Source organism: Epinephelus lanceolatus, chromosome 5 (genome assembly GCF_041903045.1).
Source record: "Epinephelus lanceolatus isolate andai-2023 chromosome 5, ASM4190304v1, whole genome shotgun sequence".
Taxonomy (NCBI): Eukaryota; Metazoa; Chordata; class Actinopteri; order Perciformes; family Serranidae; genus Epinephelus; species Epinephelus lanceolatus.
The window spans coordinates 30,698,149-30,718,826 of record NC_135738.1 but is presented as its reverse complement, the minus strand read 5'-3'; the positions used below and the strand labels follow the sequence as shown (position 1 = coordinate 30,718,826).

The following is a 20,678-nucleotide window of genomic DNA, read 5'->3' as shown; positions in this document are numbered from 1 at the left end:
GAGAGATGAATGGAAGTGGAATCCCGGAGATATTGACCGGATGAACAGAGACACACAACACCTGCCTGGCTGTTGTGGTTAATGGGAGCTCTGCTGTTACATCACTGCTGTTGGTACAATTGACTGCCTCGTCAATACAAGCTCACCCCCTCCCTCGCTCCTCTGTGTGTGTGTTTCAGTCTCTGTGTAGCTTTCAGTTGCCCTCTTTAACTCGTCTGTTAATGGAGAGGGGGGACGCACACAAGGCAGGCGTGTACACACACACACTCACACACACACACACACACAACCCTCTGCAGCCTGGGGGCATTGATCTGCCTGAATGAGTCCCTCGCACCCCTTCATCCCTCCCTCCATCGCTCGCCTCTGTGGTTCATATCGGTGGAGACATGACGCCATCCTCTGTGCCCCTCCAGCTGTCCCCTCCACTATGAGGGGACATTAGCATCTCAATGTGACCCCCCCACCATCCCTCACCCTCCCAACATGACATCATTGCACACATGTCCCACTCAGCTCCACAAAGGCTGTGCTGCAGCCTGGAGAAGCCATGGGAGAGTGAGTGTGTGTGTGTGTGTGTGTGTTTTTTAGGCGGCAGAGTCTGTCAGAAATGTGTAGATTGACAGACCATAAATGAGGTAGTGGGATGATGTCATCGCTTTTCACGCAGGGCGCCAGGTTGATGACGGGCGGGAATGACTGTATTATTAACATGTCATCCTGGATGATGGTTAAACCGTTTATTGTTTCACTATCTTAGCGGACAGATAGCGGGAGTATGTCACTTTGATCAAGTGCTGTTTCAGCAGTACTGTGTTATTGCAATACAGGACTATAAACCTTCCTGTAATTTAGACTGCATTCACAAGTCTATTTCCACAGAGGCGTGTTGAAGTGCCTCAAAATAACCTGTGACAGACACAAAGTCTATTTTCACCTGCTGATGGCAGATGTGTGATTTTTTTTTTTTTTTGGTAGCCTACTCTGAGCTAACAAGTTTGACACTTCAAGCTGTACACCTTTGCTGAGATGGACTGTGCATGCACACACAAAGAAACACACACCTAACAGTGTGAACTGGGGCAGGTGTGGAGGGCTGCTGCTGTGCTAACTGCTTTGAACTGGCTCTCTGATATGCACATTTGCATACAAACTACTTCTTATACATTTACGACCCAGCTGTAACACCAGTATTTTAATGACTGCATACATATTTTGTGTAATATGCATGTAAGTGTGTCAATATATAAAAAAGGATTTTGCTTCCACACAGCTCTGCGTTTCCACATCGCTCTGTGTGAAAGGTGTTATGTTAAACACCTGCAGTGCACACTGCACACATATTGATAACATAATCTCCACAAGACACCATTCTGCAGAGAGAGAGTGAGCAGGAGTGAGAGAAAAGCCTAGAGCAGAGGAGAAGAAAGAGAAAGAGCCTTTGTAAGAGTTTTACATCTCAATGACCACAGGCTGAGAGAGCATGAGCACTATGTCATACCGCGGGTCACGGCTCTCATTCTTCCCCCCCAAGCCCTTTTCTCTTTCCTCTCTCTTTCCTCTTCATCGCTTCTCATCTTCATAATGTCATCCCCTTTAATCCTCCTGTCTCTCTAAACACATTAACTGCACAAACAAAAAGGTGAAAAAACAATTAGCGGCTTTGGCGATGTATTCTTTCAGCCTGATGTAGCAGTAAATCTCACAATTGATCTAGCACACCTCAGAATTCGATTCACATCTATCTTTCATTTGCAGCACGCCTGGACTGGAATACCTCAATACCTGAGAGCCTGCTGTGCCTTTGTACTCATCTGCAGTGCACAAACTGTCAGGGCTTTCCCCCCTCAAACACACCTTCAATTGTATACAACAGTGGTGCATTTTACAGCCGCAGAAACTTGTGTCTTTATACCACAATAAATCACACTCCACGCTGCTTGCATGTTCACCATGTATGATAGCTCCGAAACCTCTGTACACAAAGGCCTACGTCCTCAACATGTTACTTGCCTCAAAGGGATGTTCTCATACCCTTTTTAACTTGCACACACACACACACACACATGCACACACATCAAGTCTCCTGGTCTCCAGGTAGATACACACCTCGTAACTCTCTCCCCTCCTTCATTCGGCGGACCCTGATCTTCAGCCTCATGTCTGTGTCCTGCAGGTCCGGCCAAAAACAGTCCTCCGCTGGAGCAATCACCACATCCAGAGGCATCCCCCAGAACACACTCAGTGTCACGCACACACACAAACACACACACACACACAAATGGAAATGTTCTGGTGCCCCCTCTTCAGGGATGGAGCGAACCCTCTCGCCACACAGAAATGTCAGAACAAACAAACAAAAGTGTTCTCCTCTGAGGACTGAGTCTGACTGTAACAATCCCAAGTAGACAAAAAACTCCCGCTGGTGCTCAAGTCCACTCCGATCAAGTCCACTGTTCCAGTGTCCAGGCGGTGACCCTCAGAGAACAGAACCAGTATACCAAAAACTAGTCCAAAATGTCTGTGGACGCGCTCCTCAAGTCCACCTTGGGCCAAAATCCCATGCAATGACCACAAAAATTCCTAAAATGCTCCTGCGCCAATATTCAGCAATTCTGTGGTTTTGTGAAGAATGGCCGCCACACAGAAAGCAAGAGGAAAAACAAAAGTGGGTAGTCTGTAATGCCTGTACGTATGAGCCAGCTGTAATGAGCCTGCAGCTGGTTTACAGAGCGTCTGTGTGTCTCTCTGAGCGCTCACTCTGTCTCTGTGAGTCCACAGCCAGAAGAGCAGCCCACTATTGTTGTGCTGCTCCACTCTCCCTGTCTCTCATTCGCTCAGTCGCTGGCTTACACTCCTCCCTCTCCCTCCCTCCTCCCCTCTCTCTTTCTCTCTCTTGCTGCAAAGAGGATGACGGAGCTGCACTCTCTCCTCGAGCTCTGGGGGTGAATGAGCTCACTTGCCGTGAGCTCAGACTCTACCCTCCCTCCCCCTCCTCCTCCTCCTCCCCCTCCTCCTCTGCTACCTCCCTTGCACCCTCCCTCTCTTGTGGAGCCAGCGCTCCGTCATAGCTAATGTCTAAGGCATGTAACCACATTCCTTACTCACCCAACAAATATGCGGCCACCTCAGGGGCCTAGCTGCGGAGCAGGATGGAGGCGAAGACACAGCTATAAGGCTGTTTAGCAGATACGTACACACTAGTACGACAAAACCAAACAGTATATGTGTTGTTGATTACAGGGGAAAAAAGGAGAATCCTTGTACTGATGTGCATGACAATACGCCTCTGCAGATGATATTTGCATGTTTGCTGAGGGTTTGTGAACTTCACCGTTTCAAAGCAATAATAAATACATGAGATGCAGATTTATGCTCTTCAGATTAAATTTTCATACCCACCCAAATCAAATACCAAAGATTATCAAACAAAAATTCTGCACCTTTAATAAGGTTACACAGTTTAACAGTGAGCAGAAGCTGAATACCTACATTAGGTTGATTGCCTTAAATGTACTGCAGCGTCTAAGCACATTACACTTACTGCAGGGGGGGGGATTAAGACTGTCAGTGTGTTGAAAGCTGACTTGTCTCTGAAGTGAGGGAATGTGTGTGACTTCACCGTGTTTCCTGCGCTGGTTCATGTCTAACGCGCCTGTCTTTGGACACTGTGTTCTTGTGTTTAAAGGATGAAAGGAGAGGGAGAGGAGGAGAGAAAGGAAAGCTGTAGAGAAGAGAGGAGACAGGGAAATAAAGAGGAATGGAAGAAGACAAAGAGGAAGACTAGAGGTGATGAGAAGACCAAACATGCTCGTGGTCGCCAGCCATCATCTCATTTGACAGGCCACAGACTTCTGGTACTTTACTATGGAATGACAAACATGTAGGCCACAAGTCCAGCTATGGAAACAAAGCGGCGCAGGATTTAACATAACCGCTGGAGGAGACTGAAAGTTAACTAATTATTATCCAAATACAGCTTTTAAAATACATTCTAAAACCTAAAAATGCTTACATAACTGATCACTGTTACATGACGCTTCTTTTTAGCTGTCATTTTAGGCAATTCCTCTTTTTGCTGGTAATAAATAGCACAGATTTTTTTAAAAACAGCACCAGCCATGAATGGGCCGGTCAAATATTCTGTCTGACTGTCTGCTCAGTTTCAGGTTGAGATATCACGGTACACTGATTACATTCAAACCAGGTCAGATGGGCTTCAAGTACATTAAGTCATCGCCACAGTGAGCACAGCTCAAAAAAAAAAAAAAGAGGCAAATAAGCTTATACAAGATGTCTAGTTAGGGGGCCAGCTGCATGCTCACTGACTGACCTCATCTCATCACTGCAGACCCCTGAATGATCACACACGGGTGAGAACACCCTTACGTCACCCTCTGTTCAACTGTGGGTCACTCAGAGAGGGAGCGGGAGAGGAAATAGGTCACTTGGTGATGATGAGCTTTGTGAAAAATGCAGACATTGGGTTTTGGGAGGATGTCGAACCGCTAACACTCACACTTTGTTCCTCTTCTGCAGCTGGTTGGAGCAGGTGTGGCACTCTTCAGTGACAACTGGGGTCACCGCACTTCAATCACACTGATTGTCACCCTGCTTTGAATCCACACCTCCGTTTGGTTGTTCTGTCTGCGTGGCTCGAAGCTGTTAAAACGAGCTTTGAAAGCCACGACTTCCTCACACCTGCAAACCCACAGCAGTGGAAGCCAACAGCAACAAAACAAAGTAGCCGCTGGTGTTTTAATGGTCAAACTCTTTTGAGTTCCTTAAGCAAACACCATGCCCTCACTCTCTTTACACCCCTCTCCTCCTCCTCTAGTCCTCAGCAGGGTAACAAGGCTCAGAATAGTAGGCGTGTTAATTAGAGGATTACAGCCAAGACGCTATAAATGACAACCAGGCCTTTTTTATTGACTGCACATGTGTGCCCTGCAGAGACAGAAATAGGTAGGACGGTCACCCCCCCCCCCCCCCCCCTCCGCTGACATCGCTTAGATTTAGAGCATGCTTTTATGTTAGAGGGCTTGTTACTGGGACAACGCACAGTTTACAGAGAGACCTGCCAAAACAGACTGGGAGAGAAGTGGAGATGAGTATGAGATAGCGGTGTAAGACAGAAAGAGAGAAGGTGCATAAAGGCCAAAGGGGCCTTGGAGACCAGAACAACATGGCACAGCATCTTTGCAGTGGAAGTCACAGGGTGTGTTGTGAAAGGTGCAAACAGATTTAGGGGGGAGAACCAATGTTGCTCATGTACAAGCAACGGGTGTTAAGAGTCTGTTAGCTGATATGACTTTATCTGGATATGACGACTGTAGAGAGAATAAGGAAATATGTATTAGGGTAACATGTTATGCACATTGTAATCTAGTTTTGTGTTTGTACAGTTGTGTACAGGTGTTGTAAATGGAAATATATGATGTATTGAAGTAATGGCCCTGTAAAATGACAGGTGTGACCTGAAGTTGGTCGCCATCTTCTCTCTGGTCCGTTGTCTTTATTCTTTTACACTTTGCCAGCAATTCTTTAACTTAGTACTCTTAATGTTTACTAAATTTTATACGGTTTCTACAGTAGTAACTTTACATAGTAACTTTTTCTCCATATTGCATGTTTTTCTGTCCTAAAAGAGGAATTCCTGTTGCTCTCTGAGGGTTCCCCTTACATTATTTCCTGTAAAATATATATTTTTATTCACGCTGACTTATTCTAAGCTGTTTTTTTTTTTTAACCATTTCTATTTTGTATGTTCTTTGTGTTTATATTTATTTTGTGTTTCTCTCTCACAGCTGCGTATTAGAGAACCTACCTTTTGGTACAAATGCATTAACTGATTATGTGAAATATTTGTGATTCAGATCGGGGATAATATAGAGTATATACTACAATGGGCATTAATAGTTATATTACGTTTTTTAGATTTTTCACTTAAACCTGTGTAAAATGTGTTGCATTTAAATTTTTGTTCAGTGTATAACTATGATGATGATGATGCTGTAGAATAATGGAAGTATCATACTATTTAGAAATACCATGATATTTTTTGAGTGACATGATGATTTTTGAACAGGCTGAATACCCTCAATAACTACAAATCAGTAATGAGATATCTTTGCTTTTATATCTCTGTAGAAAACCGTTGTTTTTGTTTTTCACTAACTAGAGAGCCTGAGGTCCGGTGTGGTGTTGTGTTTCATATGTTGTTGTTGTTGTGGTGGTGGCGGTGGGATGTTCTGTTGTGAGCGTGTAGTGTCAAATATAAAATATTTGTGTGGTGTGGACCCCAGGACGGAAACCCACTGCTTCAGCTACAACTAATGATAATCCTTATAAATGGGAAATGGGAATCTCAGTCTAAAATGAACAATGCAAACAATAATTCTTTAAAGAGTCAAAAGTAGATTTATGTAAAACTGTAAGTTTGCACTAACGTCGTAAAATAAATAAATATTTTTCTTTCAATATACTTTGTCAGCGAGCCATACCCCCGTCCCTCCCCGGTGAGACAGGCAGCGACAGGAGCATCATCCGACACCACGGATCATCTGTCAGGATATCACGGGAAAGAGAGACGTCATTCCACGGATAGGGCAGGTTAGGGTGATGAGTTAATGTGTGTGTGGGTTCATCTTTGTGTGTGTGTGTGTATGTGTGTGTGTGTGTGTGTGTGTGTGTGTGTGTGCGCCCATGTGTTGCGACCATGTGTGAAGAGGATGAACGGAGCAAGGTGAGAGGAAGACGAGAGAGGACGTTGCTGCAGGGGTGAGACAGGACGGGGTAGACAGTTATTTGCTCCAACACGCGTAAACACGAACATATGTGCACAAGTGTGTGTTTGTGTGTGTGTGTGTCTGTATGTGCATGTATATTGGTGTGTGTGTTGACAGTGCTGGTTGTCAGGGGATCAGTAACAAGGCTGCTCTTGCAGTGATGTAATGCCTACAGGAGAACACAGCTGCCATGCCTGGGGGGTGAGGTAGTCACCAGGGGAGGGGAGGGAGAGGGGAGGATGGATGGAAGGATGGAGCAATTGAGGGTGGGGGTGCTGGAGGAGAGGACGAGGAGATTAAGTAGCTAGGGGTGGTGGATGTAATTGGGGGGTTGTTTGAATCTATAGGGAGATGGCGGCTGAAATTATGTACTCGTATTACAAGGGGACATCAGTGGTGCAAATGAACGCCTGAGCTGATTCTAAGGCTGGTTAATTTGTTCTTACATTAGACACCTCTTGATCTAAATCAGGAAATAATTTTTAACTTAAGACTTTATTTTATTTAAGCAAATGTCTTTATCTAACACTGGTGCACTGGTAAGCAAAATAAAGATGGTTAAAACTATGTACGTATAGCCCCTTTCACACATGTATTGCAGACCTGAAATTATCTAGATATTACCTGGAGCTGTAATCATCAGATAAATTAAAGAAAAAGCAAAGAATCTCTGTTGCTCAAGATCAAATTAAGACCAAACTACGTGACTGCAGTGTAATCCATGTCATATCCTGCCTCCTGCACGCTCTACCCAGGTGCCACCCCTCGCCTAAACCAAACAGAGACAATCTCTTGTTGTGTGTCCATAACGTCCAAAACAGCTTATGTGTTAATATTCTCTCCTAATCCATGTGCCTACCTACATTTATTAGAACTCTCGTTTATGGACGGATAACGTGAGCCAATGACGTCAAGCAGAAAGCCTGAGGAGGTGAAGACGAGAGGAAGATGGAGGGAAGTGCTTCTTAGATGTAAAGAGCAGGCGGGAGGTGGGGTGTGTGTGTGCGATTAAGGCAGCACTGATGCACTACTTGGTTATATATGTGTGTGTGTGTGCTCATGCAAGCGGTAGTTTCATCTCTATCTGTGCAGCCTGGAGGGAGGCCTGCACGCATCAGTCATGCAGAAGACCCCCTGCCCCTCAAACAACTTAACCCCCTGGAGGAGCTCGGCACCCGGGGCTACTGCAGCAGTAAATCTGTCTCACTGGCAAGAAATTAGTTTACGCACACGGATATATATGCTCAAGCAAGCGCATGCACAAAGACACACACAAAGAAAGAGTAGAGCTATCAAACACACCGAGGGGGGCTTTCAGGACCAGACGGGTCCTCATAAACCAGATGAACTACTTAAAAATCCCAGTTGGAGATGTTCAGTGGTGTGTGTGTGTGTGTGTGTGTGTGTGTGTGTGTATGTGTGGAGAAAAAGGGGGGCTGTTAAGCCTCAGTATGAAATGCTGCTGGCCACTGCAGGCATGTGCTTACAGTATGTTTGCATGCATATAAAGCCTGTGCATTTACTTTGTGTTAAAGTGTGAGAGAATAAAGCGCATGTTAATTTTAGCCGAGAGTGAGATGGCTCACAGCTGTTTTCTGAGGTTGTATACAGATGAGTAATGCATGTGTGTGCGTCTGCGTAAGAGGGAGAATAAAGCATAAATATGAGCACATCAGTCTGAAGGAATGAAGAGATATATAATATGTGTGTGTGTGCGCGTGTGTGCACGCTGCTTTCGTCTAATTTCCCCAGAGGTGAGTTTGTCTACAAAGCTTCACTTGAGCATAACGGATGGTTATTTCATTCTAAATGCTAATGGCCTGAGCTGCGATGCACAGGGTTTCCTTGCAGCACTCGAATGCAATAACACACTGAAAACACACACCTCAGCTCTCTCAATCTCACTGTCTTTCGCATGTCTGGCACACACACACACACACACTGGTGGTAGCAGTCTAATAACTGCGCTGCTCCAGCCGAGAGGAGCTGACAGCGGATCAGTTTGTTTTTAATGAGTTTGTACTGCTGCTACATGCTAGACTGACAGGCAGGTCTCAGATCAGTTCAGTGTTAGTTAGCTCCTATCAGCGCAGCAGGTGGGCTGCGGGCTCCTGACACCAGTGCTGGAAGCCAAGCCATCTGGTCCTCTGTTAGTTACACACACACACACACACACACACTCGTCACTGCCTACCAGCATCTTGTCTACCTGTCTCATAATTAGCTCAGACAGTCTCAGACTGTAGCAGTGTGTGTTTCGCTGTAGTCTATCCAGAGTGTCTGTCTCCCCCCAATATTCTTTTACACAACAACTTCGATTATCTCATCAGCACATGCAGCATGACTCACGGTGCAATGTAAGACCGGATATGTGCTAAAAAAAAGTGACTCTCGGTTTTTCCACTGACCTAAAATGCGTATTGGTGCTTGAGAAAACTATTATTTTCAAATAATTATTTCCAAACAGAAATGGAAATTAAATATATCTGCTGATGTTCCATTGAGATAACATTTTCCTGAATACTAAGTTTAGTACATTTTCTCAAGTAGAGACAAGGGTGTATATTTCATTACAATACTGTGAAAGGACACATATGAAATGGGGAGCTTGGGGTTCCTCCATCAGAAAGTTTTGTGCATTAAACACTTCATTTCCAGCATTCTGGTGAGTCTTATGCTCCACTTTGTGCCTTTTCTGCATCAATCTATGGTATTAACATCTTTAATTTTGCCAAAATAAAATGCTACATGTTTTTATTAGGGGGGCAAAATGTACATGATCTAGATATTGAGGAGGATGTCTCTTCGAATCTGCAGCTATGAATAATGATACCAAATTTATAGACTTAATGAATCTTTCTTAAAAAGTAGGACATACATTAAAAACAAAACAAACTTTAACTCAAACTGTAAATCATTTCCAAGACAGCAAACACATTGCTGAACATTTACTCATCCAGCAGTGCCCTCCTAAAGACAGAAATACAGCAGAAGTAAGGCGTGACACCCTGGAGATTGCATTTGGGCATACAGGACATGGTGACAGCGGCTATCGCAACACCCGCGGTCAGGGTTGGCTTTCCTGTCATTACAGGCCCCGGAGACTGTGTGTGTATGTGATTGTGTCACATCCACAGCGCTGCAGTGACATCACTCCGTCAGCTACAGAAGAACAATAGAGAAGGAATGACGCGATGCCGTGAGAGGAACTGGGCAAGCTGCTTCTGTGTGCGCCCTGCCAACGCCTTTATGGTGCTTTTAAAATTATTTTTAAAGCGCATGGTGGGACTTCTGGACTTTTTTCTTTCTTTCTTAATTTAAAAGACGCTGTTAAAGTTCAAATACACAAACACTACACACATTTGTATACATACATGCTGAGCTCCCTAGGCGTCTCCCTCTTTCACCCTGGGGAGCCCTGATGTCACGTTATCAGAAACAGGAAATAGTTGCGTAACTGAAGAAGTGGCCTCTCTGGGCTGCCTTCGGCTTTGCATGTGTGTTTGTGTGTGAGTGTGTTTATATGCGCGGGGAGGGGGAAGATATCAGGAGGACAGGGAATGATCACAAACTACCGCATTCCTCAATCTGGGGCCGTGGGCTTTCCTGGAACTCCAAAATTAGCCTGTTGCTGTCGCGATGGAAAAATCTCCTGCCTTTATCGGGAAGCAGCGGCAGCCCCAGAGGTTCAGCTGAAAAGTTTGTGTGTGGTCAGCATTAATTTACGGTAATAAGACCTCTGTTACAAGTCTGTACACATACCAGGAAAAGTGTTAAATTGCTGAAGATTTAGACTAGGCGACCAGTTTACTCCTGTGCCAGTCAGCCTAGTAAAAAAAAAAACTCCCATCTTTTTTTCTGAAAAATTATGAGCAAACTGAACATTAAAATAGATTTTCTCCTACTGTAACACACTTCCAAAGGCTGCCAAGAAACAGAATCTCATCCACATGGCGGAGGTGCAGGCTAAATCTGATTAAAACAGCTGAAAAAAAACAACATAGCAACCAATTAGGTAAATAAGGAAGCAGCGCTGTGGTATGCCAGAGATAAAGTGCAACAGCTTCAAAGCATCAAGACAGCACGATGATAAACAGGAATCCACCATTGTTCCAGGGAATGACGCTATGACAGGAACGGCGGTGGGCAGTCCGAGCATGAATGGAATCTGGTGGACACAGGCCAGCTCTGGGTAGGATAAACTAGCATCATTTTTAGCTACCTCCTTTCCCATTTCTTCTGCCCTTGGAAATTTCCACTCCACATGTGTGTCAGAGTCATCAGGATAAATGCTGCAGTGGTAAACTGATGGCGCAGCAACCAAACTACAGAGTGCTTGGCCCAAATTCATGGTGAGGCTCGAGTTATGAGGTGCTGATGGAGGGGGGGTGTAGCATGGAGAAAACCAGCCCGGGTTAGCGCGCTGTTCAACTTCAGCTCCTGTTGACCTGATGTGTTGACACTGCCTAGGTAACAGTTTAAACAAACTATTTTTATTCCATGCTGGATGAATGCATGACAGGGGGCGGACTGGGACGTTCAGAGGGCTTCTAGATAGATTTCAAATGCAGCAGGAGACAGAAGGTATGCACTGTGAATGGACTGTATACACAACGCAGCTAAAACAAGTATGGTAGAAGTATTTAGGGCACTGTGGTACAAGCACTGTCCCACAGGAGTTCTCCACAAGCTTTACATAGTATACAACAGGAAAACTGCATCTTTTGAGAAAAGAAAGCAAAGTTTATTATGCATGTCATATTTAATTCTCTGTACGAAGCCTACACTTGTTGATTCTTGTAATTTCACTGTCATACTTTACAGCTTTATTCTTCGTATCCCTAAACTGGAAATAATTCTGACATACTATAAAAAAGGCTCATGTTCAGGGAACTATGCAACATAACTAAGATTTTCTTTTCTGTGTTTCAGACTGGTGCATTAAGATTATTTGCGACAAATTTTACATTAATCTTAAAAGTTTGAGGAATTAATAGTACATGTTGTTTATGCAACATGCTAACAACACAGCAGAGGCGGCATTCGAGACACATGACTTTACTTGAGTCAGACTGAAGTCGCAAATTTGAGGACTTGAGACTCACTTGACTAACACTGATAAAAGGCTTGTCATGAGCCTTGACTTTTTTTTAAGCAAATATTTGCATTTTTTTAAATCAAGAGGTTCTTTTTTGTCTTTGAAACCTGATTGGGTGATTTCTAGTGCAATGCCTGTAGATCTAACAATCTAATAGCACGCGGCAGACCAGAAGAGGCTAACTCATCAGCTATCATGAAGGGGGGGTAAGTCAAAAAAAACACAACACAGCAGTAAAAAGAGAACAGTGGTATGCAAGGTCTGCAGCTCAAAAATCATTGACATGACCACCACAACATCCACCTTTATCCATTATTATCTATTACTAAAAAACCCCACAAAGAAAGGTACAGGAATGTGTCTTTTTAGCTTATTCAATCATCAGAATTTTATGACTTGCTTGATCTGAGCAATGATTGACTCGTCTTGACTGACTTATAGTTGGGTCTTGACTTGCTTGATCTCACCACAGTAAATTGGGACTTGCAAGACTTAAAGGTTGAAACTTGCACGTGTGACTTACTCATTCCTCTGCTATACAGTAAAAGATGGACATAATGTTAGTCCCTTTGCTTTGAGAACATCTAAGCTTAAATATTGTGTGTGATTGTGTGTGTGTCTGCACTGTAGGGCCATCACCCTGGGGTCGTTTGGTTGATTGGTTAGTAGATATGCTCTTGCCCAACCAAACTCTCATTGGTCACCTATGTTATTTTCATAAGGCCATGTGTCCACCAAAGCGTCTTTTCTCAGCTGAAAACAGCAGTTGTTGTTCAGCACTTGTTGTGACGGTTGGTCTTTGTAGTGTTTGTCCTACTCCTTCTCCACTATGACTATGATGATACAGCTGGTGACAATGACGTGTGCACCGTTTTACATGAAGCTAAACATTTTTTCACTCTCATTTTTAATTGGACAATGGATAAATAATGACAGAGGACGTTCAGTGTCAGATTTATTAGTATGGATTCATCTTTACTAAGTCTCCAAAAAAAGCTTCTGAAAGGAAGGCAAGTCTCTCGAGTAACGGTATGTTGCATATGACATTGTGAACCCTGTTTCAATGGTACCTAGTATGCATGCAGATCAGGTTGAAAACTTACAGTGTGCAGTTTTTTTTTGGATAAGATTACACTAAAGATCACAATTATTTTTGCCTTGAGATGTTCCACTTGCCTGAACACAGAGTTAACTTGCGCTGGGCAAGTGTTAATGTGGAGCTCTGTGAAAGGAAAAACACACCTCAGTGGACACACAATGCTAACAGGTACGTAGAGTGCTCTGTGGTGATTTAGTTAAAGGGAAATTTCGGATTATTTCAACCTGTCTCCTATCGTCCTAAATTTGTTTCAAGTGACTAGTGACATAGAAATAATAGTTAGCATGTTAGCCGTTAGCCTAGATACAGCCGGGGCGCATAGTAGCATCAGACCTGTTAAAACATAAGTGAACGGGCATACTTCAAGTGCAAAGTTAGTCCACTAAACAAGCTTTTTTTCCACAAAGACCGCCTCATATCGTTAGGATAAATGTCAGAGAACATATAGAAAACGACATGTAAACGTGTTGTCTTACCTTACCGGTGTGCTGCCATGTTTGTTTACCATCTAGCTCTGCTTTCCAAAGCGCGGCCGAAATATATCTCGCCAGCTCTAAATAAAGCCCAGCTGGATACTAACGTTACTCCAGGTGGAGGTGTCTCGTCCTCAGTCACATCCAGACCTTGAAAATAAGGCTGCAACCGGTCCCATTCCTTGCAACAGAGGCATTCCTCTTCTGTGGGCACTGGGGCACAGCATTCACAGGTACACCACCAATCTCCAGAGCTACGCAGCCTTGCAGCAGCCATTCCTCCTCTCTCGTCCTCTACCTGTTGCGCCTCTCTCTCTCTCTCTCTCTCTCCTCCTCCGTTCTTCAATTTCACAAAGCTCTTTGTCAGTGTATTCTGGCTCAAATAAATAAGGGCGGCCATCAAACTCTCCAAAATCAAATTCCTCCTCCACAAAGTCAAAGTCTGGCAAAAAGTCAGCCATTATTCTATAAATCTTTCATGAAATAAATGAATGAACTTTTCAGGCTACTGTCCGGTTCTGCCTTCCAGCTGTTGCTGCTTGTTCAGGCACGCTATGAGATCGCTGCTTGTTCTCGTGATATTTCGGCCGCACTTTGGAAAGCAGAGCTAGGGGGATAAACAAACATGGCAGCACACCGGTAAGGTAAGACAACATGTTTACATGTCGTTTTCTATATGTTCTCTGACATTTATCCTAACGATATGAGGCGGTCTTTGTGGAAAAAAGCTTGTTTAGTGGACTAACTTTGCACTTGAAGGTTGCCCGTTCACTTCACTTCACATGTTTTAACAGGTCTGACGCTGCGGCTGTATCTAGGCTAATGGCTAACATGCTAACTATTATTTCTATGTCACTAGTCACTTGAAACAAATTTAGGACGATAGGAGACAGGTTGAAATAATCCGAAATTTCCCTTTAACCAAGAGATAAAGTGCAGATTTTTCTGAAGAGTAGGTAGAATTTCACTCGACCAAGATTTTCTTTGGTTGATCACAGCCCTACTGCACTGATGCCTTGAGCTCTAATCTTAATCTGCACTGCTTGGAATTCGTGCACATCTCAGATGTGTGCATCTCAGAGAAAATGTCTTTCTTTTTCTTTGCATGATAGCCTATATACGTATGAGTGTGTTTCACTTGTGTACATTGTGTGTGTCTGTGTGTGTGTGTGTGTGTGTGTGTGTGTGGCCCCACCGAGCCAGCAAGGGACTCTGAGTGATGGAGGAGAAGGGGAAGAGGAGCAGGAGGCAAGCAGAGCAGTGAGATCACGTCATGGTGGAAACATTTGGCAACAACTCACATAAACACACACACACACACACACAGACACACACACAGATGCATAAACACGCACGCATCACACCGTGCGTGCAGACACACACACATGCTTGCCTGTTTTTGTTCTCCGGTTTTGAGGGAAAGAAGGGGAAAATGACATCAAGCTCATCATGTGAGGCCAATGAGACAGACGAGGGAGGGGGTGAGAACACTGGCAGAAACAGAACATTGTTACATAAAACTCGGTACAGGCCTCCTCTGGGCCCTGTTACCATACTATGTGTGTGTGAGTCTGTCCATACATGCATGCATTTGCTCGCTTGCAGGAGTGTGTGCTTGTTAGGTATTTGCACAATCAAGGTGTAAACCTAAAAAAGGCGCTCATTACATACCTGCAGAGTGACTGCAAAAGCAGAGCACTGTGCCACAGTGCAGCTCCAAGACTTCTCAAAGTCTGTACCACTTCTCAGAGCAGGGAGGTGATGTCATAGATATATTTGTAGGCCATTTTCTTTGACCTTTTTGCTCCCTTAGTGCTGGCTGGGGTGGGGCCGGTGTGAGTGTGTGTGTGTGTCCTCGTGTGTTTGTGTATCTACGGGCCAGGGTGAGAGCACCGAGGCCACTGGCGCCAGATGTGACGACCGCAGGAGTCTGGAACTAAAAATAGAGCTCTGTTCTCAGCACCGTGAAACATAAGAGAGGAGAGAGGGAGGAGGAGGAAGAGGAGGAGGGGAAAGAGAGGAAGAAACACGGGGGGAAGGTAAAGGGGCTGAAGGAGGGATGGAGAGGAAGGCGAGGTCATTGAGAATAATGTGTCAGATCTCCCCGGGGAAAGTGAGCTCACCTCCTAATGGCACCACTGGCTCCTTCTCAATGAAATCATTGATCTGCTGGAGCTCCCCATGGCGTAATGGAGAGGGGTCAGATGGAGGGGGAGGCAGAGAGGGGAGAAAGGAGCAAGGAGGTGCAGAGAGGGCAGGTTAGGAGGTTAAGATGGGCGGAGAGTGGAAAGACGAAGGATGCAGGAAGGCGGAACTTGGACCGAAATTAATGTGCAACCTGTCTGACCTGCACTGTGGCCAATTTCAACACACTGAGGTACAGGTGGGGTAAACAGCTGTCACTCAGTGATCATGTCAAGCTGATCTCCATCACTCAGGTATCTACAGCAATTCATGTCACTGTCTAACCCTAAAAGGACTTGAGATGGCGCCGTTGGCAGTGACTAGAGAAAACGCACTTTCTGAAACAATGTTTAAGCATGTGGCAGTTTCTAATCACATACAATTTGTAATCTGTGTCTGTCGCGAGCATCCTGCACATACTTGCACTTTCCAGCTCTGCAGGTGTGCATGTGCGTGCGTGTAATTCTCAGGATGTGGAGACTTCCTGCTGCGCTCCAGAAGGAGAAGAAGAAACCATAAAGCGAGACTTTCAGCTCTGAGGAGGGTGACGAACGCTGCACAGGTCAGCATTAACAGCCAGTCTCACCGAATGAGCTCTCCGACCACACACGCTCTGACTGACACATGCACACACATGAATGCACATAAATGTAGCCAACTGAACACTTGCACCCACACGCACACACATTGGGCCTACGTGAACACACACACAATTGGGATGAAATGAGGAGTATTACCTCATCTCCTCAACGGCTCTCCCCCTTCTGTTTTGTCTTTTTCTTTTTCTCACACGTGCGCTCTAAAACATTGCCTCATGCGCGTGCACGCACTACTTCATATGCACATATTCATGCAGACATGCGCACAGTCACACAAAAACACACATACACACTGACACAAACAGACCTCCTTATGTAGCTCATTGGAATGTCTCTGTGAACGGCCGCATTGTGAGATTCGGCCTCCCACGATTACCTCACTTCTTCAGCTTCTCTCTGATGCACACACACACACACACACACACACACACATACACACGAACACAGAGGCCGCCACCCCGTTGTATAACAGCGCTGAAGAATGACACATAACTGAATTGACCTTTGTACCTCTGCCGGTGCAGTCACACCCTAACCTGATCTCATCAGAGCCCCGGGGTACACAGCAGCTCCTGTGAGTATGATTTTAGTGTGTGTGAGCGAAAGAGAGAGCCAGCGAGAAGAAAATGAGAGAGAGGCACCTTTCATCTCCTAATACCTCTCATCAGTATGTCATCGCCATGTCTCGTCCTGTGTGCTTCTGCATTGAGCTGGCAGGCTGACAGCGTGGGAGACAGCATGCTAACCTGTAAAAAAACCTGTGTCCCAGTTACATACTACATACTAATACTACAGCATGGATCATATATCAGTCATTATAGTGTGCTGTTTTCACTTATGGAAGAATGCCATGTCGATCAAACTTTAAAGAACACTGCCAATCAGAGGTGACAAAGAGAAAGCAAAGGATTTATTAGATTATAAGGGCTATATCGTAGGCAGTTGAACTTGCTTGTGTTTCTTGAAGACGTTTCGTTCTGAGACCTGAAGAAGCTTCTTGGATGAGAGGCAAAACGTCTTCAAGAAACGCAAGCAAGTCCAGTTGCCTACGATATAGCACTTATGATCACCATGACCTGGATGACTGAGAATCTTCACCGACACAATTTATTTGATTCATTTTTTGTTCTCTTTTTTTCCAGTTTTGAGCATCGAAGGGAAAATTTAGCAACATGTAGGACTTGGAAATTACTACGGGAAGCATTAATGCTGTCAAAAGCACTGATTCTTTCTCTATAACATGTCTTAAAACAATAAGATCTACATTAGTTATACATTCAATAGTATCAGGAGTTATTAAAAAAACAGATCTACTAGCAGATTTTCAAGCCAAGGCTGCACCTGTGGCAACAAACCCCCCAAATAATAAACTTTTTTTCTTTTTGCTGTGGTATCAAAAAGAGTCACAGAGTATTGTACATTTATACTAGCGTTGTGTCAAAATTTAAAATTCTGGCATAGTGACAACCCTGGCAAGTCCTGCACATTCACATCCTGGTTAAACTTAGTCAGTACGCAGTATGCAATGTGACAGCTCAGATGTCACCGAGCCTGTTAAGCCGATGCACGTCAGGTACAGGTGAGGTCAGATGATCTACATACCTTGTGGTGATTACATCTTGTGGACGTATGACCTTTACTGGTGAGCAGCTGTTTCTGCAACGGTTACATTCATTCATTCATTATCATTTGATCTGTAGTTTTATTGTGATTAACTGATTAATCATTTAGTCTATCAGTGAAGAAACTGACATTTGGGAGTTTGGAAGCAGAAAAAGTACTGACATTTTTTCCTGATGAATGACTTTAACAATGAATCACTTTAAATTAGATAATCAATCAAAATATTTCTAGTAAAATGAATGTTGTAAATGAAATGTCAATGTCACAAAAAATGTTTTAAAAAGATTTAAGTGGAAAAAAAATGTTCTATTGAATAACTAATTGTTTTAGTGCTCATAATCAATAATAATTGAGGACTGTAAGTTAAGTCAGTGCTCAGACATCACGCACATGCTGCCCTTCAAGTGTCCCCAGTCCTGAGAATCTGGACATGTTGGGCACACGCTGCAATCTCTCATCTCTATCTCATTTCCTTGTGCAGTCCTTTCCCTCTCCTTTCGCCCTCAGTCGTGTGCCGCTTTAGTAATCCCACGAAAAACACTGGCAGATGGCGCTGGGGAAGATTAGGAGCAGTCTTGCACATCTGCAAACTACCTCCCCACCACACACACAAACACACACACACACACACACACACACACACACATTAAGTGGATGACATACACACCTGCAAACCTGCATTAGTGTCCCTGCACCTTTACTTCCCCTTTCATGAGCCAACTCTGTGTTTCCTGTCAGAGCCTTCTATAATCTCCTTTTTGCATTTGTCCTGTTTTCCTGTTGTACTCATTTCCAGTTGTCAGTTTTTACAGTACTTGTAAATGTTTGAGCTATGAATAAAATGCATTGTCATTTTTATCACCACCTCCCATCCTCTTGAAATGATTATCTAACTCTCTTTTCATCTGCAGAGCATGAGTGCACTTTCTTCTCTCTCCCCCTCACTCTCTTTTCCCTTTTTGATTACTATCCTCTTTCTGTTCTGTTTCTGCAGCTCCGTCTGCTAAAACTGGAACATGAGGTTCAGATGCCAACATCAAAACATTTCATCCTGGCGGGCCTACATCAGAGCACGATGTGACGCATGACAAAGCTACGCAGTTGGCATCAGCTAACACACCACCTTGCTACACTCTAGCAGGCAGTGTTGTCTTTGGTTTGGCTGTGTGCTGCAGATTGGTGGGAAACACGCAAACTTTAGACCCACTGGGGAGGCAGCTGGCTCCGACCAAGCGATGTTCTCCTCCTCTACACAAAACACACACACACACACACACACACACACACACACACAAATACACACATACACACAAAGTCAGAACTCTGAAAAAGGCAAGACACATCAGCCTGAGCTCCAAATGGGTGAGATCATTTCTGTGGTAAAAATACTGCTGTCCTCAGAGAGACATGTTTCTCACAAACACTTTCACACAGTCGATGAAGCAATAACGCAAACTAACGCCAAGCACGAGCATGTGAACACATGCATTCACATGCACGCACATTTTCCAACTGCCACCACCACCACATCCTGCGTGAATATATATTTCAAACTAAACACAGGGTGAGACTCATTTGCTGCCCGAATTACTTGTCTCATTCACAAAAACAATGGCCCTATTGGGACATGGCTTGGTCTATGACATCATCCACATGTAGGAAGTGGTGTGCTCTCTGAGCCCGAGTTATTGATTATTTAGTGAATGAAGCGAAACCTAAGAGGAGTCACCGATTGTTTTTAGATCAATGCATTCCCTGGTACACGCACTTAGGTTGTGTAACATGTCATTCAAGCCGATTATCTCCCATCTTTCCTGCAATGATCCCCCTCTAGTTTACGGACAGTTTATGTCATTAAAAATTTAGCTTTAAAATGTAAAAAACATAAGCCTACTTTAGAAAAGTGTGTCTCTGTAAGACAGTGCCCTAATCTCTCTTTGACATGCTTCAGCATAAGTAACAGTTAAGGCAGAAAATCCTCTTCCACCCCAGACAGCAAGCTCGGTAATTATTCTTTTATTCACCCTGTCCATCCCATTTATGGATTCTTTTCTTTTCATCTCGCTATCTGACTCTCATTCCTCTCCCCTCCCACCCCAGTTACCCCTCGCTTGATGTTACCGTGTGTACTGTACATGTGCCTGTGTGGTCTGCTTACGTGAGGCTGAAAATAAGTCAGATATGAAGTCATTGCAGGAATTATTAGCATCATAAATCTGAGGTTCAGTAGAGGGGCAGGGGGAGAGGTGGAAAAGAGGGGGGTGGGTGGTGGGAGAGGAAGGCCAGGGAATGAAAGGAAGAGAGAGAGGAGGATTGCTGTTTGCAATTTTAAGCTACCTTGAATCTCTAAGAATGTGAGGGGATGTTAAGGCAATCAAAGCCAGGAGTGACGGGAAAGATGGAGGAAAGGGAAGGAAGAAAAACAGAAGAGCCCCAACTGATGATAACTGTAATTATTAATGAAAGTGTCCATCTTTCTTCAGCATATAAATGTCAGAAAATAGTGAGACGTACCAGTCAAAATGAGATAGAAAAGTGATAGAACGTAGGTGAAAGCAGCAAATTCTCAGATGTAAGAAGCTGGAACGAGGGATTGTTTGACGTCTCTGCTTGATAAATGACTGTCTGATAAATTGACTGCAGCCAATACATCTCTGTAGGTCGGTTAATTGTTTCAGCAGTGAAATGCCCAAAAAATACATCCCTGTATACTTAAGGGGGCTGTGAAAAGCCCAGCTTGTTAACACACACACACACACACACAGTACCACTGCAGGCTCTACAGCACAGTTCACAGATTCTTTGTACCTCAAA

The 20,678-nt window shown here is 44.2% G+C and overlaps 1 protein-coding gene across 3 annotated transcripts in view; it reads right to left on the bottom strand.

Annotated features, from left to right (window-relative positions):
- dusp8a (dual specificity phosphatase 8a) overlaps positions 1 to 20,678 on the bottom strand; it is a 51,708-nt gene that overhangs the window by 8,359 nt on the left and 22,671 nt on the right. Inside the window, exon 1 of one of the 3 annotated variants that reach the window (XM_033634473.2) lies at positions 2,110 to 2,780. The exons of the other annotated variants lie outside the window; for them this stretch is intronic. Coding sequence (XP_033490364.1) covers positions 2,110 to 2,227 — 118 coding nt within the window. The 5' untranslated portion in view covers positions 2,228 to 2,780. Of the gene's footprint in view, positions 1 to 2,109; positions 2,781 to 20,678 lie in introns of those variants that run through there. 3 annotated transcript variants of the gene reach the window in all.